The sequence below is a fragment of the Tursiops truncatus genome, chromosome 4, assembly GCF_011762595.2.
Source record: "Tursiops truncatus isolate mTurTru1 chromosome 4, mTurTru1.mat.Y, whole genome shotgun sequence".
In the NCBI taxonomy this organism is placed as follows: Eukaryota; Metazoa; Chordata; class Mammalia; order Artiodactyla; family Delphinidae; genus Tursiops; species Tursiops truncatus.
The window spans coordinates 3,845,812-3,870,054 of record NC_047037.1 but is presented as its reverse complement, the minus strand read 5'-3'; the positions used below and the strand labels follow the sequence as shown (position 1 = coordinate 3,870,054).

Sequence of the window (24,243 nt, the reverse complement as noted above, 5' to 3'; positions counted from 1 at the left end):
CTTCATTTATGTGAATGGTGCCATCTGATGTTTTGCAGTGTGCAACATACACAACTGTACATGGTGGCCCAAGTGGGAAAGTCAGGGCGATTTGTCCTCAATCCCTTCCATTCTCTGTTAAGAATTAATTCATTTATTCATCTGGGCAACAAGCATTTGTTAAACACCTGGTGCATGCCTCTGTGTTGGTGCTATACTAGGTAGTGGGGTCTTTGGGTTTCAGCTCTAATGGGCCTTCAATTTTCCCACAGGGTTCTTAAATATCCAAGACATTCAGAGGGACCACAGGGTGCCTATGGCCCCTTTCAAACGAGGCCGTAAGCAAAAGATTATTGACTTTTATCCCATTCTCTCAGGATCCATTATTAGTTTGGTAAACAGACTAATAATGATATTTTGATATTTCCTCCGAGGGGTACAATCCAAATGTTTAACAACCCCTGATCATTGGGTGCCTAATGAGAATAGAAGTTGTGTAACCAAGGAGCAGCTCTACCAGGGTGATGTGTTTTGCTGAAATCCAGCCCAGTTATCCCCAGAGAGGTCTTTTTCATCACCTTTCTAGTCAAACTAGAAAACTAATGGTGACTCTAGCTACTCACAAAGCTGGCAGTAACAAAAGTTACAAGAAGAGACCTACAAAAACATTCCCATTTGCCAATTCTAGGGGGTAAAATGTGGGCTCTATATTAAAGCCTAGAAAGAAGTGTAGGAGAGGAGGGAGGGAGTTCACGACGATGCATTGATGGACCAGAGCAGGAAATCGAAGGAAGGTGAGCTATTTGTTTTGGAGACCAAGTTTAAGTCTCAGGGGAGAGGAACTGAGAAAATCAAGTAAAATCTATTTTTTTTTTAACACTGGACTCATGCTGAAGTGTCCTGACATTCACAGACTCTAGAGCCAAACTGCTGATTCCAGATCCCAGATGTGCTGTATGATTGTGGGCAAGTGATTTCATTCCCCTTCTCTTCAGTGTTCTCATCTTTCAAGTGGAAGTGACTGAATGAAACCAACCTTATGGGGTGTTTCTGAGCTAGTATATGTAAAGTGCTAGCATTTTGCCTGGCACAAATTAAGAACACGCTAAATGCTAATGTTATTATTGAAGAAATTAGAATAATGTCTATCATGCCAGCAACTGAAAGAGGGCAATTTCATTCACTCAACTAGTATTTATTGAATATATATATGGCAATGAACCCCAGCCAACGAAATCCTTCTTTCCAAAGTACTTATATGTAGAGGGGAGAGGGACAGAGCAGCAGAGGAGAAGGGGAGGACTAAAATAAATAAGTAAAAAGTATGTTATTTCCGATTTCTTATGATGCTCATGAAGAAAAATAAAGCAGAGAAGGGAGATAGGAGGCGCTGGGGGAGGGAAGCACGTTACAGAGATAGGAAACTGTTGGTTGAGAAATGTTTGGCGCGTTCCACACTAGCAAGGAGACCAGTGCAGCTGGAGGGAGAAAAGAGGGGGAAGTCATACAACGTGAGGTCAGAGGGGTCCTGCCTGGGGTGGCAGTCAAATCCTGTAGTGGCATGTAGCCTTTGTAAGGTCTCTGGCTGTGGTTCTAGGATAAGAAGCCACCTGAGGTTTTGAAAAGAGGAGAGACCTATTCTAACCTATGTTGTAAAGGATCACATATTCAACCTATGTTGTGTGTAGGATGGGGGCTGGGGTGTGTGGGGAAGTGGATAGGGGAATTAGAAAGATCAGGTAAGAGGCTGTTGCTGAGAGATGATGGTGGCTTGGACCAGGGAATTAGCTGTGGGGAGGGAGATGGGAAGAAATGGATACTTTCAGGATATATTTTCGAAAGCAGAGTTAACAGAATTTGCTGAGGAATTGGATGTAGTGTGAAAAACAACGAGTCAATGATAGAAAAGCTCTGAGAGGAAATGTTATATCCCAACCACCTAGACAGTGCCTGGTACTCGACAAATATTCCTTGAATCAGTGAAAAGCATAACTGTGATTTGTATTATGATGCCCTTCTTAAACTCAGTGAATAGTATATAGCAGTTAAAACACCTACAGATAAATGAAGTCCTGTAGCAACTACAGTTTCAGCATTTGAGCAGTGAAGCCTTTTCCAGTCCTTTCATAAAGTTAGAAGTTGCCATTTCTGCATCCCTGGCCCCCAGCTGCCAATGACCAGGACTGAAAAAGTCAACCTGGATAACTTTCTGTAACAGAAGAGTACTTTATTACAAAATAGTCATTGTGAACAAACAGAAACCAACAGGATATACACCTAAGAGTATACAAAAGAGTAGTTTATTTGGAGAAAAGCACAGAGACCTAGGAAATGGGGATTCTGTCATCTATCCTCACCAGACAGTTGCAAAACATACTGAAACACAGTCAATACAATGAGAATATTAATACACACGGATTTCATGAGGTAAAATAAGTTATGTAGACATTTAAGGCAGTCTATGAAATACTTTAACTTGGTCATATTCTAAGTATTAAAAAAATACGATGCATTTTATGTCATCTTTACCTACTAATATATTGCACCATGTGTGAGAGAGAGGTGGCTGTATAATCAACGATAAGCCCAGGATATGGTAATTTCTAATCCTCCAGTACATATTTTAGAGCTTAAGGGTAACAGGGCCTGTTGATGTCCTTGACTGATACACAGAACAAACCCACGTTTTGCTCAGTGGTGATTCATGGAGACTACAAGCAATTTTCAGGGATGTTATAAAGGTAATAGTCAATTCTTGAAGAAGGCATTTGATAAAAGACGTTCAGTTCTAGACATATGTACAGATCTCGACTTTCTCCTGTCCTCTGGGGTCTCATGGCTGCTTGAGTTGCAGAGGTGGGGGAAATTTTGTGGAAGCCGACTTAGCATAGCAGACATAGGTTTTTCTTTTTTTAATGGTTATCTGGGGTGAAGATGATAGGGGGACCTAATGTTTCCTCGGGTCGCCCACAGCACTGCTCCTGTTCTCATAACCCTTCAAGTGGACCTTAGGGCAGCATCCCACTCGCTCTGGGAGTGCTCCACCCCCCCACCCCCACCCCCACCGCCCCGCGTGCCGCACTCTCCCCCCAGTATACCGGGGATGAATGGTTGGAAGCTCTTGGCTCCCACATTCTGGGCCCTGAAGGCGGAAGGACCCTCGTGCTGCAATGTCAGGTTTAGAGGCTGGCTTAGCCTAGGCGAACTTTCCAGGCCATAGCGAAGTTATCCATCCTGGGTGCACGTGGACACCACGCGTCCGAGTTGCGGTTAGTGTGTCAACAGGGTCAGTTCAGTAGCCACTTCGAGAAAGCTTCGAGGCCAGTGTGAAGCCAGGGCCGCGGTGGCCGGGGGTAACACGCCGCCCCTGCTTCGCCTTAGGGCAGCCCCCCCTCCCCCCCCTACCCCCGGCCAGTGTTTGCCTTTAACGCGCGTGCCCGTCAAGGTCCCCGCGTCCCCTCCCTCCGGCCCGCCCGGCAGCCTCTGTTTCCCCCCACCCACCCCGCTCCCGGTCCCGGCCGCTCCTTCTCCATGGGACGCCCCTCGCCCACTCCCGCCGCTGCCCGCTCCCGGGACCCGGCTGTCACTTCACTTTTCCGCGCCGCCTTCCAGCCTTCTCGCCCGGCCGCGGGGCCCCGCCGTGCGCGCGCCCGCCGCCGCCCCCTCGCGGCCGCGCGCCCGCGGAGGAGGGGCGGAGCGGGGAGGGGGCAGGGAGGCGCGCGGCGCGGCGGGCCGACGTGGGACTCGCGCTCTCGCGGTCTCTCCCGGGCGGGCACGCGGGCACGCGCAGTCGCGGGCGCGCGCGCGGACGGCCGGGCGGCGGCGGCTCACGGAGGCGGTGGCTCCACTTTTCAGGACTCAGGGGCGGCCACAGCGACAGCCGCGGGCAGCAGCCTCGGGAGCCGGAGCTGGAACGGCCGGGGCGGCGGCGGCGGCGGCGCCGGGGGTGAGTCCGGGCGGGCGCGGGCGCGGCGGGGACAGGCGTGGCCGGGCGGTCCGGTGCGCGGTGCGCGGGTCCGGGTTCGGTGACCGGACGGTCCGAGGGGACATCCCGTCACCGGGGCCTCCTCCGCGCCCCTTTCCCCCGCGCCTCCGCTGACTCCTCTCCCCGGGCTGGGGCTCGAGCTCGCGACCTGCGCGGACGCCCCTCCCTCAGGTACCCGTTGGGCCCCCGCCCCGACCCCCCGCTCCCCTCGGCGCCGCTCGCGACCCGGTTCCCTCCCCGCGCCCCGCGTGCCCCCGTCCCCGCGCCCCCTCCCGCGAGCCTCCTGCCCCGGTTTCTCGCCCTTTCCACCCCTCCCCCTCCTCCCCATCCACCCCTCCTCCTGCCTCTTCCCTCCCTGCCCATCCTCTACCCCCTTCCGTTCTCGGTTCCCCATCCCTCTCCAGCCGCATCCTGGAAGTAAGTCTTTGCAAAAGTACAGGATAAATGTCACGGTGGAAAGTGCCCGGCTCGGTCTTCTGCTATTTTCACTAATTGCATAATTGCAGCACATGGTGTCTCTCCGGGCGAGTGCAGGGTCTGGCCCCCCCGGGGCCCGCCTGGAGACCCGGTGGGGTGTGTTTGTGTTTGCCCTGGTGTGGAGTGTGTGTTGTCCTGGTCTTTTGTGAAGCCCAGCGCTTGTCACAGTTTGGAGCCCAAGCCCATTTTTCTCCAACCTCTTCTCTGCAGCTCCCACTGGCCTGGTTCGAAACTGGATTCTCCCCCCGCCCTCCCCTTCTTCTCCCCCCTCCCTCTCTCTTCTCTCTTAGTGTTTTGATCCTTTTGCCCTTTACCATTTCTAATGAAGATAAAGCGTAGCTTCTTGTGTTTTTTTTCCCACGACCGACCAGAAATGTCCAATCCATCTTCCCTTAAGGAAATTAAGGCCGCTTTAGAAAGACCTCATCCTGTGCTCGGTGGCTGTTAGACCTATTTGCATGTCTTCAAGATTCATCGTTTTGCCTTCTGTATTCTTGAGCGTCTACTCAAATATTTCTATTTAAGAGTACAAAAGGAAATGCTAGGGTTTACCTTAAGAGTATCTCGCCTTTCAGAAAGATATTAAGTTCTTCTTAGTTTTTTTTTGTTGTTGTTGTTGTTGTTGCTTTAAAATCCCTGATTCTTAAAAATGTATGTTTCTGAATAGGTGGTAATTCAGTCTGGACCTTGGGAATCTAAATATTTGTGTTTACTCAGTTTGGATGCTCCTTGGCTGTTTAGAGTTTTGTATGTGGGCTGATGCCAATGACGGAGGGTTTTCATATAATGTCATAGCCCATTATAGAAAGGTGGTCCCCTCCAGGACATAGCACCTTTTCCTCAAAACTTTGGTGTTCCACGATTATTTCGTGCATAAATATCTCTGCAGGTAAGTGCAAAGCTGGCTATTGCTCGATATTCTGCATAAAATATAAATTATTTTACATTTTAGAAAAGTTTGGAAACGTGAGTGGGAAGACAAATAGCAAGAAATCAGATGACAGAATTACGCGTTTTCCTGTTGTAAAAGCTCAAAGGAACATTTGCTTTTGCAGTTTTATACGATGAGGTACACTTATAAGGCTTATCTGGACAGTAATCCGGATTTATGGAGTGACTATGGTTGTTTTTACGTTATCAGTAATATTTATAACCAAATCATTTCATTTTTATGGAACATGTGAGTTTCATTTTGGATGTTGCTAATTTCCAAGACTGTAATTTACAATATGGAGTACATTGCTAATACAGGTTTAGGTAATTTGTGTGTTGAAGAAAGAAGGATATCTAAACTCTTAATATAACCCGCATTTGAGGAAAGTTCTACTTTACTATTTTATGTTTAGAAGCCAAGTTTTACTTTGAGTACAAGACAAAAATTTAAGTATCTTAATATCTTTGAAACTATCATGGAAGAGTAGCTCTATGTTTATAACGGCGGGATTCAAGTTCATCTTCACTCTAGATAATTGGATCAAATTAGCTATTTAGGAATTAATATTAATAGATGATTTTAAAGCGCTGATTTAGAAGATAACATTTAGAGAGTTTTAATTCAGGAAGTTTCATTCATTTGTACTTTAGAGAGACAAAACACCAGTCTTGTAACTAATTAAAATGCTTATAGACAGTTTTTTCTTCATAAAGATTAGTTGTCACTTAGTTTTTCCCCATACTTTTTACGTAAGCAGGCATTCAAAAACCAACAGCCACAGAATTTCCCCTTACTCTTGATATTTGAAAAAGATATGAAAACTTTGTTTCTACAAGTTTCTATAGTGGTTATTCGTGGCCTTGAGCAAATTTATCATCTGTAGGTTAAGATTTGGACAAAATAAGGTATCTTAGGTCCAAAGTGGAAATAATCTTTTTTCTTTATTGTGAAACTGTAGAAATTATACATCTATTTGGGTATTTTAATAGTTCTCTAGTGAGACTAATTTTAGTCTTCTGATATTCTGGAGCAGTTTCTGAAATTTGGGTTTCAGATTATGGCTCAGATTATATCATTGAGTAGTCTTTTAAGTAATTATATATACTTGTGGCATTATTAGATATTATGTAGTTACACATAAATAAAATTATTAAGATGAACGTGTCGCTTTATAACTAATGTAATATACAACTGAATTTCTAGGCATAGTTTATTAAACTGAAGCTGGAGTTTCAGTAAAAAAGAATTTTACGTAGGTTTCCATATGTTTGTCATATAATGGATTGCTTCTGGTTTAAGACGTATAAAATAATTTCTCACTCATTTCACATATCTCAAAATATTGCCAGCAGCATTTTGCTGTGTCTGAGGGCCTTTCTCTGAGAATTCTTCTCTTTCTTACTCGCATGCACATCTGCTCTATCTAACATGCTCTTATATACATACTTATAAGGTTTTCAACTTCTGATATTTTTTTTTTACTGAAAGAAGTAAGCTGAAAAAAGAAATCAGTGTTAAATCCAAGGGTGAGAATTTAAGTGAAATAGCAATGAAAGGAAAAAAAAGCAAGAAATACGTTAGGACGGTTAGAGCTAGATGTGAAACATACTGATATAAAATTTCAGGATTCTATTAAGTGACTTTAGTGCTCATAAAAGATGTCACGGCAGTGGAGACTCATGCTCTCCATTTACAGGGTAGAGAGAAAAGCAGTCAGGGTTCCCTGTGTGTTTCAGGATTCTATTAAGTGACTTTAGTGCTCATAAAAGATGTCACGGCTGTGGAGACCCATGCTCTCCATTTACAGGGTAGAGAGAAAAGCAGTCAGGGTTCCCTGTGTGTTTCAGAGCTGCATGGAGGAGGGGGCCGTTGAGGGTGAGAGGGTGGTGGTGCTGTGTTTGCCTGTTGTCTTATTGAAGACGTTCAGGAATTTCTGTTGACTCTTCACCCCCTGTACTTCCTGATTCCTCCGTTCTCTTGCAGTGCTTTTTGGTTTGTGTTACCATACGAATTTCAACCACTTAAAGGTCTGTATTAGGAAATCACTTTGATTTAGAGCAAGCTACAAGTTAAATCTTTGGTGATGATGAGTTTTAATCATTGTCAGCTAGCTATACATTTGGACCGATTATAGTAATAAAAAACAGTGCTTTATTTGAGGTGTTTCTCTTTTACGTATTGATTCTTATTCTCGATCTATCAAATACAGTTTTATTTCAAGTCCTGATTTGATTGAGAGTAACATAGTATCTTTTTCAAAAGGAATTTGTCCCATTTATCTGTGATTCTTAAAGGTATATTTTGTGTTGTTAATGTCACTTCTTTTTTTTAAATTAATTAATTAATTTATTTATTTGGCTGTGTTGGGTCTTCGTTTCTGTGCGAGGGCTTTCTCTAGTTGCGGCGAGCGGGGGCCACTCTTCATCGCGGTGCGCGGGCCTCTTACTGTCATGGCCTCTCTTGTTGCGGAGCACAAGCTCCAGACGCGCAGGCTCAGTACTTGTGGCTCACAGGCTTTACAGCGCAGGCTCAGTAGTTGTGGCGCATGGGCTTAGTTGCTCCGCGGCATGTGGGATCTTCCCAGACCAGGGCTCGAACCCGTGTCCGCTGCATTGGCAGGCGGATTCTCAACCACTGCGCCACCAGGGAAGCCCCTAATGTCACTTCTTAAAGGTAGTTTTGTTTTTTAAGGCAGAGGTACCTCAGAAGGTAGCTGCACCATCTCAAGTGGTTATGAGGTGACAGTAACATCGTTGAGAGTCTGGGTGTGGGTTTTGTCAGTTTGGTTTTGGACTTGTCAGTAAACTCTAACCTAGCTGGGTCACAAGGGATGTATTCATGGTGCTCAAACTCAGAAATTGATTATGATAGAATGACAGTTGTGAAGAGGACTGGCACTTTTTTGGTGTTATCTAGGTTGTAACAACTTACAGTACCTGTGTACCAAGGTATTGAGGAAATTGAGTTGGTAATCAGAGTTGCTTGTGGAGCATGAACTCCGGGCACGGGGAATTTGAAAGCCTTGAGGGATATTTCATCCAGACTTGGGTGGGGGGGGAAAGAACCCTTCATTGTTTCCATAAAGCCTTCATCTCCTGTGAAACGTGGTTGCTTGGTGTATTGTTGGATCGGCGCTGGCACTGTGATACGGCTCAGTTTTTATCTAGAGTCATGGAGGCCTCTGTGTTCTTCTGTTATCACAAAGGTTACTTCAAACAATTGACTGGTTTAGAGGATTTTAACCTTAGCCCAGCCCAGAGGATGTATTCACGTGATATTGGTGCGAAAGTGTGCCCCATTCCTCTGTTCTTGCGGCTGTTTTTACTAACCTCTGTTACAGCCCTTAGCAAGTTGGCTTACCCACTGGATCAGATTTCTCATGCTTGTGGGACCAAAGGGCCTAGCAGAGTGCCTGTTGGGCAGTAGGCCCTCAGGTTTTTTTGGCTAACAGATTTATTGCCGTGTAATTCACATACTGTAAAATTCACTCTTTGAAAATGTGTAACTCAGTGGTTTTTAGAATATTTAGAGTTGTACAACATCACCATTATCTAATTTAAGAACATTTCATCACCCCAAAGGGAAACTTTGCACCTGTTAGCAGCCCTTTCCCATTCTTCCCTCACTCCCAGCCCCTGGCAGTCGCTTACTGACTTTTCTGTCTTTGTGGATTTACCTATTCTGGACGTTTCATATAAATGGAATCATGCAGTTAGAGGTCCTTTGTGACTGGCTTCTTTCACTTAGCATAATGTCTTCAAAGTTCATCCATGTTGTAACATGTAGATACTATACTTCATTCCTTTATGTGGCTGAGTAATAGTTCATCGTTTGGATATACCACACTTGGTTTATCTCTTCGTCAGTTAGTGGACATTTGAGTTGTTTCCTCTTTTTGGTTCTATGAATAATGTTGCTGTGAGCATTTTGTGTATATATTTTGTATGTTTTCATTTCCCTCCTCAGTACACTTTGAATGGATGAAAGAAAAGTTTTGGCAACTCCCAAAGCTGTTTTGTAAAGTGACCAAGTCATTCATTTTATAGTGAGCTTTCCTTGGTTCCTCTAAGATTCACTGTCTCTCTCTTCTTGAGGTACCTTACTGCAGTCCTCCCACAACTGAATAAATGATTTTTAACTCTCTAATCCAGGATCTAAAATGTCCACTGAGGCACAAAGAGTTGATGACAGTCCAAGCACTAGTGGAGGAAGTTCTGATGGAGACCAACGTGAAAGTGTCCAGCAAGAGCCAGAAAGAGAGCAAGTTCAGCCCAAGAAAAAGGAGGGAAAAATATCCAGCAAAACAGCTGCTAAATTGTCAACTAGTGCTAAAAGGTACCTCAATTATTGTAACCTCTTTGGTTTTCGTATCAATTTATCATCTTAAGTTCTATCTTTCTCTTGCATTTAGTCATTTATCTGGGATGTGGACCATGAAGTTCATGGACTTTTCTTTCTTCTTCAAGATTACTTCTTTTTCATGGTTTTAACTGTATGCAATATGAACTTTTTGGTATTTAAAGTCAGTTAAACAGCGTGGCAAATTTATAAAGTACATATACATAGTGTGTGTGTGTGTGTGTGTGTGTGTGTGTGCGCGCGCGCGTGTGTGTGCATGTGTGTGTGTTTATGTATTGTTAGGTGAGTATGTATAGGAAAATGCATGTAAAAGTGTGATGATTTGATTTATGGTTCCTTGACCATTAATATTTTATTCTGTTCAGTAGCAGAGAATAAAGAGTGGGAGTCCATTGAAATAGTTATTGGATGGTACTGTATTTCCTGCTACTCCCTGTTAGTAAAGTGAGAAATGCAGGAGTTTAGTAACAAATGCATCTTGGTTTCATCATATTAGGCAGTGGTTCAGTCTTGATACAGATTTTCTTTTTCTCCAGAGAATAGCTAGATCTGGAAGGAAGATATTTGAGTGATTCCCTATTGCCACATCAGTTGCTTATGATGATTGGCATGTCATTGGACTCAGCAGGCAAATCTGCTCTAATATTGTTACGTTGCAGAATATCTCTTGGTAAATAATTTAAAGGTGAATTGAATTTAGTAGAATCTTGCCTGGTCCTGTGATGTACTGTTCTTGTTTTAATACCATTTTTATATCAAATAGGAAGTGTAAAGGAAAGCAGTCTAAATTTTAGGCATAGTGGCATGTCTGAATGTTGAATGGTAGCTTTATACTTTACTCGGTAGTATGAGTTAGGGGGAACCCATCCCAAAGATTATAAACCATGCGGGCTAGTGGACCTTGTTTCTCTCTGGCCTAGTCGGTCCACAGGATTGGGAAGAACCTTCTCAGGCCCCTGGCAGGACGTGACTTTCTAGGGAGAGGTGTTTGAGTGATGGTACGCGGTGAGCTGCCTGCTCCAAGGGACTAGGGTACTCAGTTTCCCTTTTCCAGACGTGTGCTGCTGATCCCTGACCTCTGTTGAAAGAGCTGTGTGACAGTCAGGTAGCCTTGAACTTTAAACCTTCGAGCCTCTCTATACGCGAATATGCCAGCATGGGGAAAGGGTTCAGTTTGTTTCTGCTCTCACACCACAAATCCAGGAGGCCTCAGCTGGTGGACCTGGTGGCAACACAAAATGCCCTGCTGTGGAGAAGTGCGGGTGGAGTTAGAGCGGATAAGGAAGGTGGGGATGGAGAAAATAGGGCGTTTAGATGAAGGAAAGGAGGTGGGTGTGGGTGGGTAGGAGGTACTCAAGTACAGATTGTGGCCCATGTAAATGGAGAAACACTAATCAGTCAGTGTCTGATTGGCTCATAATAGCAATTGGTATTACTGCACTGCTGAGAGTAAGAAGGGTCTTTTGAGTTGCTTCCTGGCTGAAAAAAATCCCTCCATTGACAGATATATTCTTGTGAATCTGTGGTTTTCAAACTGTGATTGATGACCTTCCTCTAGACGGTCTCTGGGTGGTTTACAGGACAGTGTCTGAAGTGACTTAGTCATTTACTATTTGTTTTAAATAAAAAAATGCTGCTTCACTGCTAATTTTTTAAGCAAAAAAACCCCCAAAAAACCCAACACAAAAAACTTAATTCTTCCCTTTTCCTTTTCCCCAGTTTAGTTGATAGTGAAGTTAATTTTGTTCCCCCCACCGTCTCTGCTTAAGTTCCAACAACTGAGGAAAACATTGGGACTCATGAGCGCAGGGACTTAACATCTTTAATTCACCACAGTGCCTAATGTAATAGGGTCACGATAGTTTTTTACTGGCTGCCTTAGATCTTGAGTTTGTTGTAAGAGTTGGATCTTCTGTGGAGATTAGAGTCCCAGTACTAATGTGTTCAGAAGATCCAAGTTAGAGGCAGTTTCAAAATAAAATTCTAACTTGTTGTTATTGATAAATGATTTTTATTCAGATGAGACGTCTTTTCCAAATAGTGTCCTTTTGTGAGCCAGAGTTAATCATCTGGATCCGGGTTTGATTCTAGGTTCTGGCATTTAGTCTCTCTGTGATATTAGATGCATAGTTTAACATTTCTAGACCTCAGCTTTATCTTCTGTGAAATGGGGATAATAACGGTCCCGTCCTCACAGCCAGTTAAAGTCTGCAGTGATATTTCTCCAAGTCCATTTGATAAACTTTAGGAAAATGAGGTATATGTTAAACTCTGAGGACTTAACGCTGTTTGTTAAACTAGAAAAACTCAGATTTTTATAGTAACTCAAGAAAAGTACTTTGCACATAGATGTTCAATTGCATAAAATGTGCTTTAATTGTAGAATTAATAATTAGGTGTAGAAAACATGTTTTCTTGAAAAAAAACTTCAGTTTTCAGGTATTACAGAAAAGTAATGTTGGATACAGAAAATATTAAATGGGAAATTTACTTATTTGGCCGTGCTCCACGGCTTGTGGGATCTTAGTTCCCTGACCAGCGATAGAACCTGGGCCCCAGCACTGAAAGTGCAGAATCCTAACCACTGGACCACCAGGGAATTCCTGGGAATTTTATTTAAACTATGGTAAAAATTAATTCCTGTCTTCTTCAGAGTTAAGAGGGAGATTTTAGTTACTTCTTTGATGCATTTTTGCTCCTCTTTGGCTTGAATTTGTTTCTTAAAAAATTGGCATGCTCTTATCACGGTCTGTTCTCTCGATAACGTCTGTATCACTCTTGGTATATTTGCTATACCTCTAATTATATTTGTTTTGTATATATATATTTGTCTTATTTGTAGTTGGACTATGCCTGAAGTAACAAATTTTGATGATTTCATTAAATGGACTAGTCAATTCAATAAAACATCTATTTTGAGCTCTTCATTGAATTGACTGTACTGTCAATGTGAATTTTTAAAAATATTTATTTATCTATTTACTTATTTGGTTGCACCGGGTCTTAGTTTCGGCAGGTGGGCTCCTTGGTTGCGGCTCACGGGCTCCTTAGTTGTGGCATGCAAACTCTTCGTTGCGGTATGCATGTGGGATCTAGTTCCCTGACCAGGGATGGAACCCGGGCCCCCTGCATTGGGAGCTCCGAGTCTTAACCACTGCGCCACCAGGGAAGTCCCTGTAAATGTGAATTTTAAATCACATTTATTGCATGCTACCTTTGTTCAGAGTGGACATTGTGATTTTACTGGATACAATATAATACTGTCCTAGGGATGATACTTAGCTTTAGACTCTAAATTTTTGTTAGGTTGATTTCAGTGTACATGTATTCCAATGTGAACTTTTATTATATGGGCTCATCTAAGTTTGTTTTCCACATAAGAATGAAGTAATACTCTTTATAGATAATCTTTCATGATTATTGTATTTTCTTGATTCTGAATGTGCATTTAAAAACTTTTTAACGTTCCTGAAATCAGGATGCATCTTACAGTTGATGCGCACAGTCATTAATTTAGGGTGTCTTAAGAATCAGTGGTCTTTTGGATTCACAGGTGCGTGATGTGTATCACCATTCAGAAGTAAACTCTGGGTTTATTGCTTGCAATGGCTCTGTGTTTTCTGGGTTAATTCAGAGACTACTTTGAGATATAAAAAATTTTAGTAATTAGTTGCATGATGTTTTCTTCTTGAGAATGAGTTCATTTTGGAAGGTTTTGAGGAATGCAGACGGTAGGGGAATATAGAAAGTCATCTAAGTGGATGAAGGTTTTTTAAAATAATAACTGTTAAGCAAACACCTTTGCGAATCCCCATGTCATATATTCATGTCCTGCTTGGCATGAGTAAGTTAGTGAATTTTCTTTAGCCTAAAATATGTTTGTGTTTTAAACATGTCAGTACCTATACACCGCTTCATTTTTCTGAACCATAAGTCCAATATGTTGGTGTTAAAATGAATGTTTCATATTGCCTCCATTTTTGTCGTTTTGGTGCCGTTTTCTTCAGTCAAGGCTGAATGAATCATGATTGTGGCCCCCGTCCTCCACTCCCCTTTCTTTCTAGCAGATGACAGTCACGTGCAATACTCTTACCATTCCTGGAACATTTAAGGTATTGGGTGAAGTCTTACAAGCTGAAATTTAGTCTGCATTTTGCTTCTGACTTGACTCCGTAGCCATGTGCAGTCACTGACTTCTGTATCATAACGACTAAGGAAGTGGCACTGCCGGACAGAAATTCGAGTTAGGCAATTGTCTAGTTGATTTATGTCTCAAGAAAGGATTTTGTCTTAAAAGTTCTGATAAGAGAGAGGAGAGGTCTTTTTGTTTATTTGACTTAGCAAGATAATTGCTTGTCTTTTCACCTTACCAGTGTACAGTTACTAACCTTAGTTTCCTAAATGGGGACTGATAAAACGGTAATACTTAGAAAATTCTGTGAGATTTATTTAATTCACTTTTAATAGCCTAAGATCATCATGTAAAAGGTACACGGTAAGTGTGAATTATTGATACTTTTTCATTTTTCGTCACCCTAAGGGACAGTGCCTGAAATAGCTGCCTTCCTTACCCCGCGTGTCAAGACTGAGAAACTTAATACATACCATGATTACAACTTTTGAGATAGAATTGAATTGCTGTTATTGAAAACAGCAGGACGTCTTGCAACCGTTTAAATAGCAATTCTTCGTATAATCTTTTCTGTCAGGAGAAATACAGCCATTCTTTGGTAGCAGTGGCTCCAAATATATTATAGTATATTGACTCCCTGCGCAGAATTGTCAGGTTTATCAATTGCAAGTTTATAAATTGCTTTTTGTATTGAATGATTAGATTTAGAATTATAGATATCTGGAGGGGTTTCAAGTTCCATTATAGAATTATGTGACAAAATTATGACATCAATTTTTTAAACCAAAAGGGACAGTATAAGTATAAAGCAAGATGAGTTATTTGAAGATCCCAAAGAAGTTCTTTTATGTTAAAAATAGTTTTCTTTGACAGTTTAAGCATACTCTTTTGAATGCCTGTTCTTTTGGTCCTCTTATTTTAAAAACAAAGTATAGGGCTTCCCTGGTGGCACAGTGGTTGAGAGTCCACCTGCGGAGGCAGGGGACACAGGTTCGTGCCCCGGTCCGGGAAGATCCCACATGCCGCGGAGCGGCTGGGCCCGTGAGCCATGGCCGCTGAGCCTGCGCGTCCGGAGCCTGTGCTCCGCAACGGGAGAGGCCACAACAGTGAGAGGCCTGCGTACTGCAAAATAAAATAAAATAAAATAAAATAAAATAAAGAATAAAAACGAAAGTATATATATGTGTATACACACACACATATAGGTATGTGCGTATATATATATGTATATATCAGAATCACTTTACTGTACACTTGAAACTAACACAATATTGTAAATCAACTGTACTTAAATAGAAAAATTTTATGAAAGTTATTCATGTTTCTGGCAACAGATTAAACAGCACAGAGACATTTTTAATGAAAAGCAACAGTTTTCTGTTGAAACACTCTCCCTGTCCCAGTTGCATTCCTTTAGCTGTCTCTGGTTTGTCCTGCTTCTGGTTTTCTGCACAACCCTAAATCTTATGCATATACCTGCTTGTTGAATTGTTAACTTAAATAATATCTTTTGTCTCCTTGCTATGAAATTTGAGGATGTAGCTTGCTCACCTGCTTTCTTTTTTTTCCCTCCTCCCGGTTAATGATAGTTATATTTAAAAGAAAGAGTATTGGTTGTCTTTCTAAACTAAATAATATAGTTAAGCCACTATTTCTTATTCCCTCACATTTCAACAGTATTCCTTGGTTCCCTAGTTTGTAAAATGGGGATATTAGTACCTTTTTTCTTCTTTCCATCTACTCACAGCCCCCCATCCACTTTTTGTTGGTTTCTATTAGCTACACCCAATTTCACATCTTCAAGGTTAGTAACGTTTTCATTGTGTAGTGCAACTACAACCTGTCTTCTGTGCTTTATCTGTAAGTAAAAGGCCAATAAACTGTCTGTACGTTTACCTAAATATTTAGTGCCACACCAAACACGGTGTTAGGATTAGATTTCCTCTAAGTCCAGTGTTATGATCTCAGGGCTCCCCAGTGAGTCATAGCATTTAGGTGAAATAGGTCAAATCTTTCTGTTTTATGCCTTAATATCTGTTACATGATTAAAATTATTTTACGTTTGAGTTTCCTTCCTGTTCGATCTACGATTTTCTTAGGCAGAAAATGTAATCTCTTCTGGGATTTCTGACTGTCTTTCTCCCCGCTCCCCGAATAGTAGGTCTTTTTTAATCTTTATGTACTCCGCAGTCCCCTCTTGACCAACTCAACCTGTTTGATCTACACCCATCTGCTTTGTCTTCCAGAAATACACTGAAATTTCTCCTCCTTTGGTGACCACCGCCTTCTCTTTGCTGTTTATTCCTTTTTGCATTTTCTGTATCTCCACCTGCTCCCCCCCCATTACCATGGGGTCCTGAAGGAGAGGGAGGTGAATGTGTGTGTTCTCAGTTTGCTGTCTTTAACCTGGACTTACCCATTTTGTTTTCAAGTGCCTGTTTTATTTATATTTTTGTGTGAAATCTACGAAGGGTATCAGATCTTTGAGATTTCTCTTATTTAATTCTGGACCATATGTACTTTAAATGCATATAAACACATCACAGAGTCCATATTAGAAGGAAATCATATGTTCTAACGATAAGAGGTCATGGAATTTGTCCTAGTTAGAACCTCTTCATTTTATAGGAGAGAAAATTGAGGCCTAAAGAGAGGGAGCAGGTGTGAGCAGTCTTTTTGCCCAAGAGTCCTCAATTAACGGGGTAGCAGAATTAATAGGTTTTTTGGCTTTAAATTTGTTAGGCTTGCTCTACTTCATAATGCCTCCCCAACCCTGAGTCACATGGCTTAGAGAAGTGACCATTACATCTGGACCATGCGCTTCATTTGGGAGGTTAGTGGCAGTCCTTCTGGGGGATTTGCACCAATTCTGAGCTTCCGTTGGTTGTCTTGGAAAAGGCACAGAATGAAACTGTTTGAGAATAAATGTCTTTGTTAAAATTCTTATTTTTTTATGGTGCTTTTAGTCACCTGTCATTACCAGAAGAGCAGGCATCCAGCAGTTAGTGAATCTCATATTTTAAAACCAAGGCAGAGGAGAAGAAATGGTTTTGAGAATTAAAAAAAATTAGGCTTAACAAAGCCTACTTTTAATAATACATGAATGATAGAAGGTTGCTAAGTATACTCTTACAAAACAGTGTAGCACTGTTAGCCTTTGTATATGTATAGGGGGTTAGGTGCAGTTAAAAATAAAAGATGAAAATAACTCATGAGGGCAAAAACAGGTTTTTAAAATAAAAGTTCTTTTTTTTCCCCCCTTTGCACAAAGCTCATGCAGTTACATTAAAATGAAGGCATTCTAGTAAGGCTTATTGAAACTTGAAAGCCTCAACTTGCTCCAACCTAGAGGCTTCAGGGAATAATACCACTTATACTTTGATAGCGGTTTTGGGTGTTAGAATGAGAGCTTGATAATCCTTTCTTTACCAGTTGATTGGCTCAGTCAGGATGCTTGGATTCAACTTAATATGATCATTTTTCCATCCTATATGGGATGTTCTAGTACAGAGCAGAAGTTGGAATGATCCATAAATAGTGTGGCAAACGTTTCCAATTTAAACTAGAAATTTTGGTTAGTGTTAGCAGTGGCTTAACGAAGTTTTCATTGAACTTACAGTGTTGCTAACACAGGCTGCAAGCACCGATGGTGGCCAGTCTCATTACTCTTTGTAGGAGCATTGTCAAAACTGTGGCAGAAATTACTACTTTGTTGGTATTGTATATGATGATTTATACGGTATTAGTATTTCAAATTAAAAGCATACAAACGGGAAAGACTAGTGTAAAAGTATAATTTTAATGAAATATTAAAAGAGTGAAGACATTTTAATGTAACTTTCTTTGTCTTTATTTTGAAGAATTCAGAAGGAACTTGCAGAAATTACGTTGGACCCGCCTCCCAACTGTAGGTAAGTACTTACGGATTTTTATTTATTTGTATCTTTTGCGGAAGAGGTAATTGAACTGTTGGTCTGATGCGCAACTATTGTTGTTGTAGCCTGATTAGTTAGTAAAAACATCATGGTGGTTTGGACTTTAATGATTGTGGAAGACAGTGGTGGTGGTTGTCTCTGCAGAAATGGGATATTCCGCAAGTATGTCTGCAGTGGTAGAGTGGCGTCACCAAAAAACAGAGTAACGCAATAAAAATAAGGTAGTGAAATTATAGGGTAACAAATACAGTCACCTTTTAGTGAAAGAGGCGTGAGGGTTTTAAATGACTTCTTCAATGGTGCAATAACAGCATGGCTAAAATATTTGCTATTTGGTAATTATTCAATTGTTATCCTGTTGGAAATTGATTTTTAAAAGTGCTGGAACATTAAACAGTGTTCTTCATGGTTTACATTACTTCTTGTCGTCATGGCTTGTGACTGAGTCAGAACGGCTGATTGGAGGCAGGTTGAATTTAAAACGCTCTCTCCTTTATGACCACATACCCTCAACTTTCTGGTCTGAGTTTACTTATAGGAAGTTAACGTGCTTGCCCAGAAATGATTAATGACGTGCAGGTACGTAGTGGAAAGAGGAGAGAAACTATCTCCCACCTTAAACAGTATCTTGCATCTGGCGCCGTAGTTGCAAGATGGCTGTTTGGCGGTTTTAAGACAATTCTTTCTGTTTTGATGTGAACTCAGTGTTGAAACCAGGCCAGTGTGGAGTTTTTGTCGTTTAAATTGGTGGTGGTGTGCATCAGAGGTGAGAGGGCAGGTTTCCAATATTGAGTGCGTTGTTGGGTGTGATTTCTGATTTCACTGATTTTGTTTTTATATGAAAGCAAAGACAGCAACTATGGTTGTTAGTGAAAGTGAAAGTTTTGCAGATGGCTCTGTGGCTAGTTGACAGCTATTTTGTGTAGGAAAAATTCTAATAAGACTTAAAGTTTGTGGTGAATTTAATATGGTTCTTTACATGAGAGTCATATATAGTATATAAACTTGCAATAATAACATTTGAAGAAAGTTTCACTCAGCTAGAACAAATGATTCTTTGTTAGGAAAAACTGTTTAATAGTAAGACTTTTTTTGTCACACTTAAGACTATGTTACATCGAAGCTGTTTCAGATGACAGATCATTGTTTAGGCTTTGGTGGCCAATTTGTGTAAGTGGATTGATTTGTGGAAAAACTTCAGTTTGAATTAAGCTAAAATCCCTTGTTTCTTATGATAATATTTGTTTTAATGGTTTGAATCTTTTTTTTAATAAACTGTTTTACCTCATATATTATTTTTGTTACCTTTTTACAAACAACTGAACTGGTAAATATGTGAACTTAGTTTATACACTTATTTGCTTAAATTTTGACAACAGATTCTTGGCAAAATAAACTAATTGCTTTGTTTTGATGAGCTTGTTTAAGGCTCACTTTTGATAAATGAAATCCACATATAACATGTGATGATTAGACTGTTTGCAACTTTACTATCATATATTATTTTCTAATGCATTAGTCTAATTTAGCCTTGACTTACTACAAATAATAATTTAACTTAGATTAAACCGATATATTGTAAACATGCATGAAAACTGGAGAGTCTGTGAAAGGAATTACATAATGGTTATTATTACTTAAATAAACTTAAATAATTGAACCATAGTTCTATTTAATGTAAAAAAGGAAAAGCTTAACTATGGTGTCATCTGAAATTTGGGGATTTACTTTTTCATTGAGCCTTAGTTAAAGTATCATTACTGGTTATGTAAGCAAAATATATGTAATAGTTTTACATTTAAAAATGTAGATGTCACACATAATAAGCCCCTCAGACAATCTCAGGAAAGGCACCTACTTAGTTTTATTTTCCCCCCATTTTTATTGAGATATTGACATAGAACATTGTAGGAAAGATACCTTGTTTGGTTGATTTGCTGGCTTTGGGAAATTTGCAATGAAATCCTTTTAACCACGTGCAGGTTGGGTAACTAAATTTGCTTCAGAAGCAAGGACTATCGGTGAAGTGTCTTTAGCTCCTTTTATTGACCCCCAAATAGTTATTGGACTGATCATGCAGACGCCAAGATCATGCCCACCTTCATGTTTGTGGTGCTCCCCCTGGCAAAGGATCTGCTGTGCTGGGGCTGGCTGGGAAGTGGTGATTACCCCCAGGTTCCCTGCGTGCTTGTGCGCTTCACTTAGACGTTCACGTGCTTGTATTAAGCGGATTGCTGTGGCGTTTGGAGTTTGGGTGTCAAATATTTGATTGTGGTTTATAGTAAATCTTCCCATCTATATTTCAATGAGAATGTAGTCACTATCTTCAGAAAGAGAAGGTAGAACAATTTTGGTTGGGCATGTTTTTGGCACAAGGTTAACAGTGCTTTTGTGGTTGATTTTTTAAAAGTGCTGTGCTGTCTTCATGTGTGTCCTACTGACTGTAATGAATTAGTTTATAGAAGTGTAGTAATTAAAGCCATCTGCCTGATAGAGTCAGAATCCCCGGTCGCCTAAGTATTCCCTTTTGTTACACTTCCTGGGACACGTGCCTCTCACAGCCCTGCTTTTTGGTGGCTTGGGTACTTGTTAACTCACTGTCGCAGGTAAAGATAACGTGTGGGGAAGCATGGGTGTGTTCAGGCAATCCGAATGGAGAAGGATTTTATCTGCTAGCTGTCTCAGTAAGGGTGGGTGTGTGTCACCTTCCACTTGGAGTGTGGTTTATTCTTATTTTCTGGAACTTAAGAGGCTAGTACAGCCCAGTTCTGTGTGTATGTCAGGTTAGAGATGGGACTTCTGAGTCTCAGTGCATCTCTTATGTGATGTCCAGGTGAGCAATTCTTGGATTTGTATTGCAGGAACTAGCATGTGTTTATCCTCTACTGCAGTATTGTTTAAGTTTTTTTTTTTTTTTTTCAGGTTTTGAACAAACTTAATCTTCTAAAAGAGCATGCACATAACATTTTGACAATAAGTTACATTATTTCTTCTTATAGGAAACACCTGCCTATACATTTTTTGGTTTTCTTTTCACATTTTTTTTTATTGTCTTTGAGGTAAAAATGCAATAATACTGTTTTTTTTTTTAGGCTGCGTAAAATTAATTCTTTTTTTATATTATAATATTAGAATTAATGTTTAACAACAAAACTTTATGATATATCTAAGAAAACAGTTTGTGTTCATAAAATCATAAGGTCTGTAGGGCTGTGGGCATAGAAAATTGTACATAATTTGTGTGAAATTTGGTTATATACGTAGAGTAGTCTCTGTAAATAGTAGAATGTATTTTGCTTAGTCTTATGTTTTTTTAAATAAATTCATTTATTTTTTGGCTGCGTTGGGTCTTTGTTCCTGCACGCTGGCTTTCTCTAGCTGCGGCGAGCGGGGGCTGCTCTTCATTGCGGTGTGCAGGCTTCTCATTGCGGTGGCTTCTCTTGTTGCGGAACACGGGCTCTAGGCGCACAGGCTTCTGTAGTTGTGGCACACGGGCTCAGTAGTTGTGGTGCATGGCCTTAGTTACTCCGTGGTATGTGGGATCTTTCCAGACCAGGGCTCGAACCTGTGTCCCCTGCATTGGCAGGCGGATTCTTAACCACTGCGCCACCAGGGAAATCCTTACTCTCATTTATGATTGATATCATAATTGACCCATGACATTTGCAGGGGCTCTCTCCTGAGACCGCTGCAGATCCATAAATGTTTTGGTGCCGCCAGCTGAGTTGGAGGTGCTGGGCTGTTGGCTAGAGTTGCTCACGACCTCAGTGCCCTGCACACCAGCTTAGCTTGTAGATGACTAAGTTGTGACTTTAGGACTCTTCACAGTTGTCAGAAACACAGATTTTAAATCTGTAAATGTGTTAGTGTTTTCATTTATATTTCCCTGAGGTTAGTGGAAAACTGGCAGCTAGCTAGAAAAATTTCTGCATTAAAATTTCTGTCATCCTAAGGATAACCTGTTTCTCTTTATTGCAGAGAAAAGCTAAGTTCAAATTCTGTTATGATCTGATACTGCCCAAGTTTATATTAGCTCTATGAGCATGGAGCTGACAGAGATCCTTATTACTTCTTGCAAGTAGAGACTGTGGTAAAATGATCCGTTTGGATTTGACTTTTGATTTACTAATTGAGCAAATAAAAGGAGGAGATACTAAAAAAGAGGATGTAATTCAGTTATATTAGCAGTTTTTACTCTTATTGTTATGTTTCAATTATCTACTCACTGAACACAGGCTCTGCTTTATTTTTTAATTGTAACAGCTTTATTGAGATGTGTAATTTACAGTATAAAATCCAGTGGCTTTTAGTGTCTTCACAGTCTTACCTCCGTCCCAATCGGTTTCACATTTTGGCCGCCCCAGAAGGATAACACGGCACCTTTTAGCAATCACCCCTTTCCCAGTCCCTCTCAATTTTGCCACCACCCAGCCCTAGGCAACCATCAGTCTCCTCGCTGTCACCATAGATTTGCCGTCTGGACATTTCATATACACGGAATCATACAGTATGTGGCCTTTTGTGACTGGCTTCTTTCAAGAAGCATCATGTTTTCAAGGTTCATCCATGTTGTAGTGCCATCAGTACTTAATTTATGTCTTTGAATAATATTCCATTGTGAGGATATGCTACATTTTATCTGTCTGTTCATCGGCTGATGGATGTTTGGACTGTTTCCACTTTTTGGTTATTGTGAGTAATGCTGCTCTGAACATTGGTGTACAGGGTTTTGTGTGGACATTTGTGTTCATTTCTCTTGGATATATACCCAGGAGTAGAATTGCTGGGTCATATAGTGACTGTGTTTAACCCTTTGGGGAACTGCCAGACTGTATTCCAGAGTGGCTGTACCATTTTGCCTTCCTCCCAGCAGTGTATCAAAGTTCCAGTTTCTCCATAGCCTCAGCAGTTGTTACTTTCTGTCTTTTAACATAGCCATCCTAGCAGGTGTGAAGTAGTATGTCATTGTGGTTTTGATTTGAATTACCCTGTTGAATGATGATGATGATGACCATCTTTTCATATGCTTATAGGACATTTTTATATCTTCTTTGGAGAAATGTCTATTCAAATTCTTTGACCATTTTTAAGTTGAGTTTTGTCTTTTTGTTGCTGAGTTGTGTTATTTATTTTGAATACAGGTCTCGTATCAGATATATGGTTTGCAAATATTTTCTTTCATTCTGTGGATAGTGTTTTCACTTCCTTGATAGTTACTTTTGAAGCATAAAAGTTTTAAGTTTTGATGAAGTCCAACTTACCTACTTCTTCTTTTGTTACTTTGCGCGTTTGGCGTCATTTCTATGAAATCATTGCCTAATCCAAGACTAAGAAGATTTACGCCTACAGTTTTCTAGTAAGAGTTTTTTTTTAGTTTTAGCTTTTATATTTTGATCTCTGATCCATTTTGTATATGGTGTGAGGTAGAGGTCCAGCTTCATTGTTTTCCTTGTGGATATCCCAGTTATCCCTGCACCATTGCTACAAAGACCATTTTCCCCATTGAATTGGCTTCATATCCTTTTTGAAAAATCAATGGATCGTATATGTGAAGCTTTATTTCTGAACTCTCAATTTCATTCCATTGATCTGTGTCTATCTGTCCTTCTGCCAGTACCGCAGTCTTGATGTAGTAAGTTTTGAATCAGAAACTGTAAGTCGTCTCATTTACTTTTCATTGTTTTAACTCATTAGTGAAGGCATTGCTAGAATAGAGGAGGCCATGACTAGACATAAACCTTACCCCACTGTCTCACCTTCCTGTTGATGAGAGCCACTTAATAGAGGAAAATGTATTTTCCAGATCCTAGTAACTGAAACAGTATGTAGGAAAACTGTGTGTGTGGGTTAACATTTTTCAAAACTATATTACAGAACAGGAAAGCATTGAGGTAGAAATTGGGGTTAGTGTCTATTTAGGTGTGATCTCTACAAAGAACCAACAATGTGAAAATCTAATTATTGTCACTAATTGTTTTTCTTTTTTTGGTTACTATAGTAATATTTATGTAGCATTTTGTAGCTTTTAAAGGATTTTCATATATGATGCAGTTTAGTCTTTTCTGTGAGGCCCCTGGGATTAAATAATTTGCCCAGGGTTGCACAACTAGAAATGATTGATTTGGATTTGAACCCAGGTTTTCTGATCTTTCATCCTTTATTTTCCAACATGTGTGAGTAGATAGAGAAATACATTAAAAATTACATTTGTGGCTAGCTATTTGTGCTTCAGTTAAGGGGAAAAAAAAGAAAAAAATCAACATGTGAGGCAATCCAAAGTATCATTTATACTGTGCTTGATTTATATTTCTGAATTCCATAAAACAATATTTAGTTGGAACATTTTGAAAAGTAATTCTGTGAGTGTAGTGATTTCTATAACATTCCCTCGTGTGTGTGTTTGTATGGGTGTATATGTTCGTGCTATGTTATTATTACCGGC

General features: G+C 40.5%; 1 protein-coding gene across 5 annotated transcripts in view; it reads left to right on the top strand.

The window, feature by feature from the left end:
* Positions 1-3,699: 3,699 nt before the first annotated feature.
* Positions 3,700-24,243, top strand: part of UBE2E2 (ubiquitin conjugating enzyme E2 E2) — a 360,739-nt gene continuing 340,195 nt past the window's right edge. The window contains exons 1-3 of one of the 5 annotated variants that reach the window (XM_073803656.1): positions 3,700-3,925; positions 9,527-9,710; positions 17,727-17,777. In XM_073803656.1, coding sequence (XP_073659757.1) covers positions 9,535-9,710; positions 17,727-17,777 — 227 coding nt within the window. In that variant the 5' untranslated portion in view covers positions 3,700-3,925; positions 9,527-9,534. The remainder of the gene's footprint in view (positions 3,926-9,526; positions 9,711-17,726; positions 17,778-24,243) is intronic. The other 4 variants (XM_073803655.1, XR_012331277.1, XM_073803657.1 and 1 more) reach the window with 4 other exon arrangements.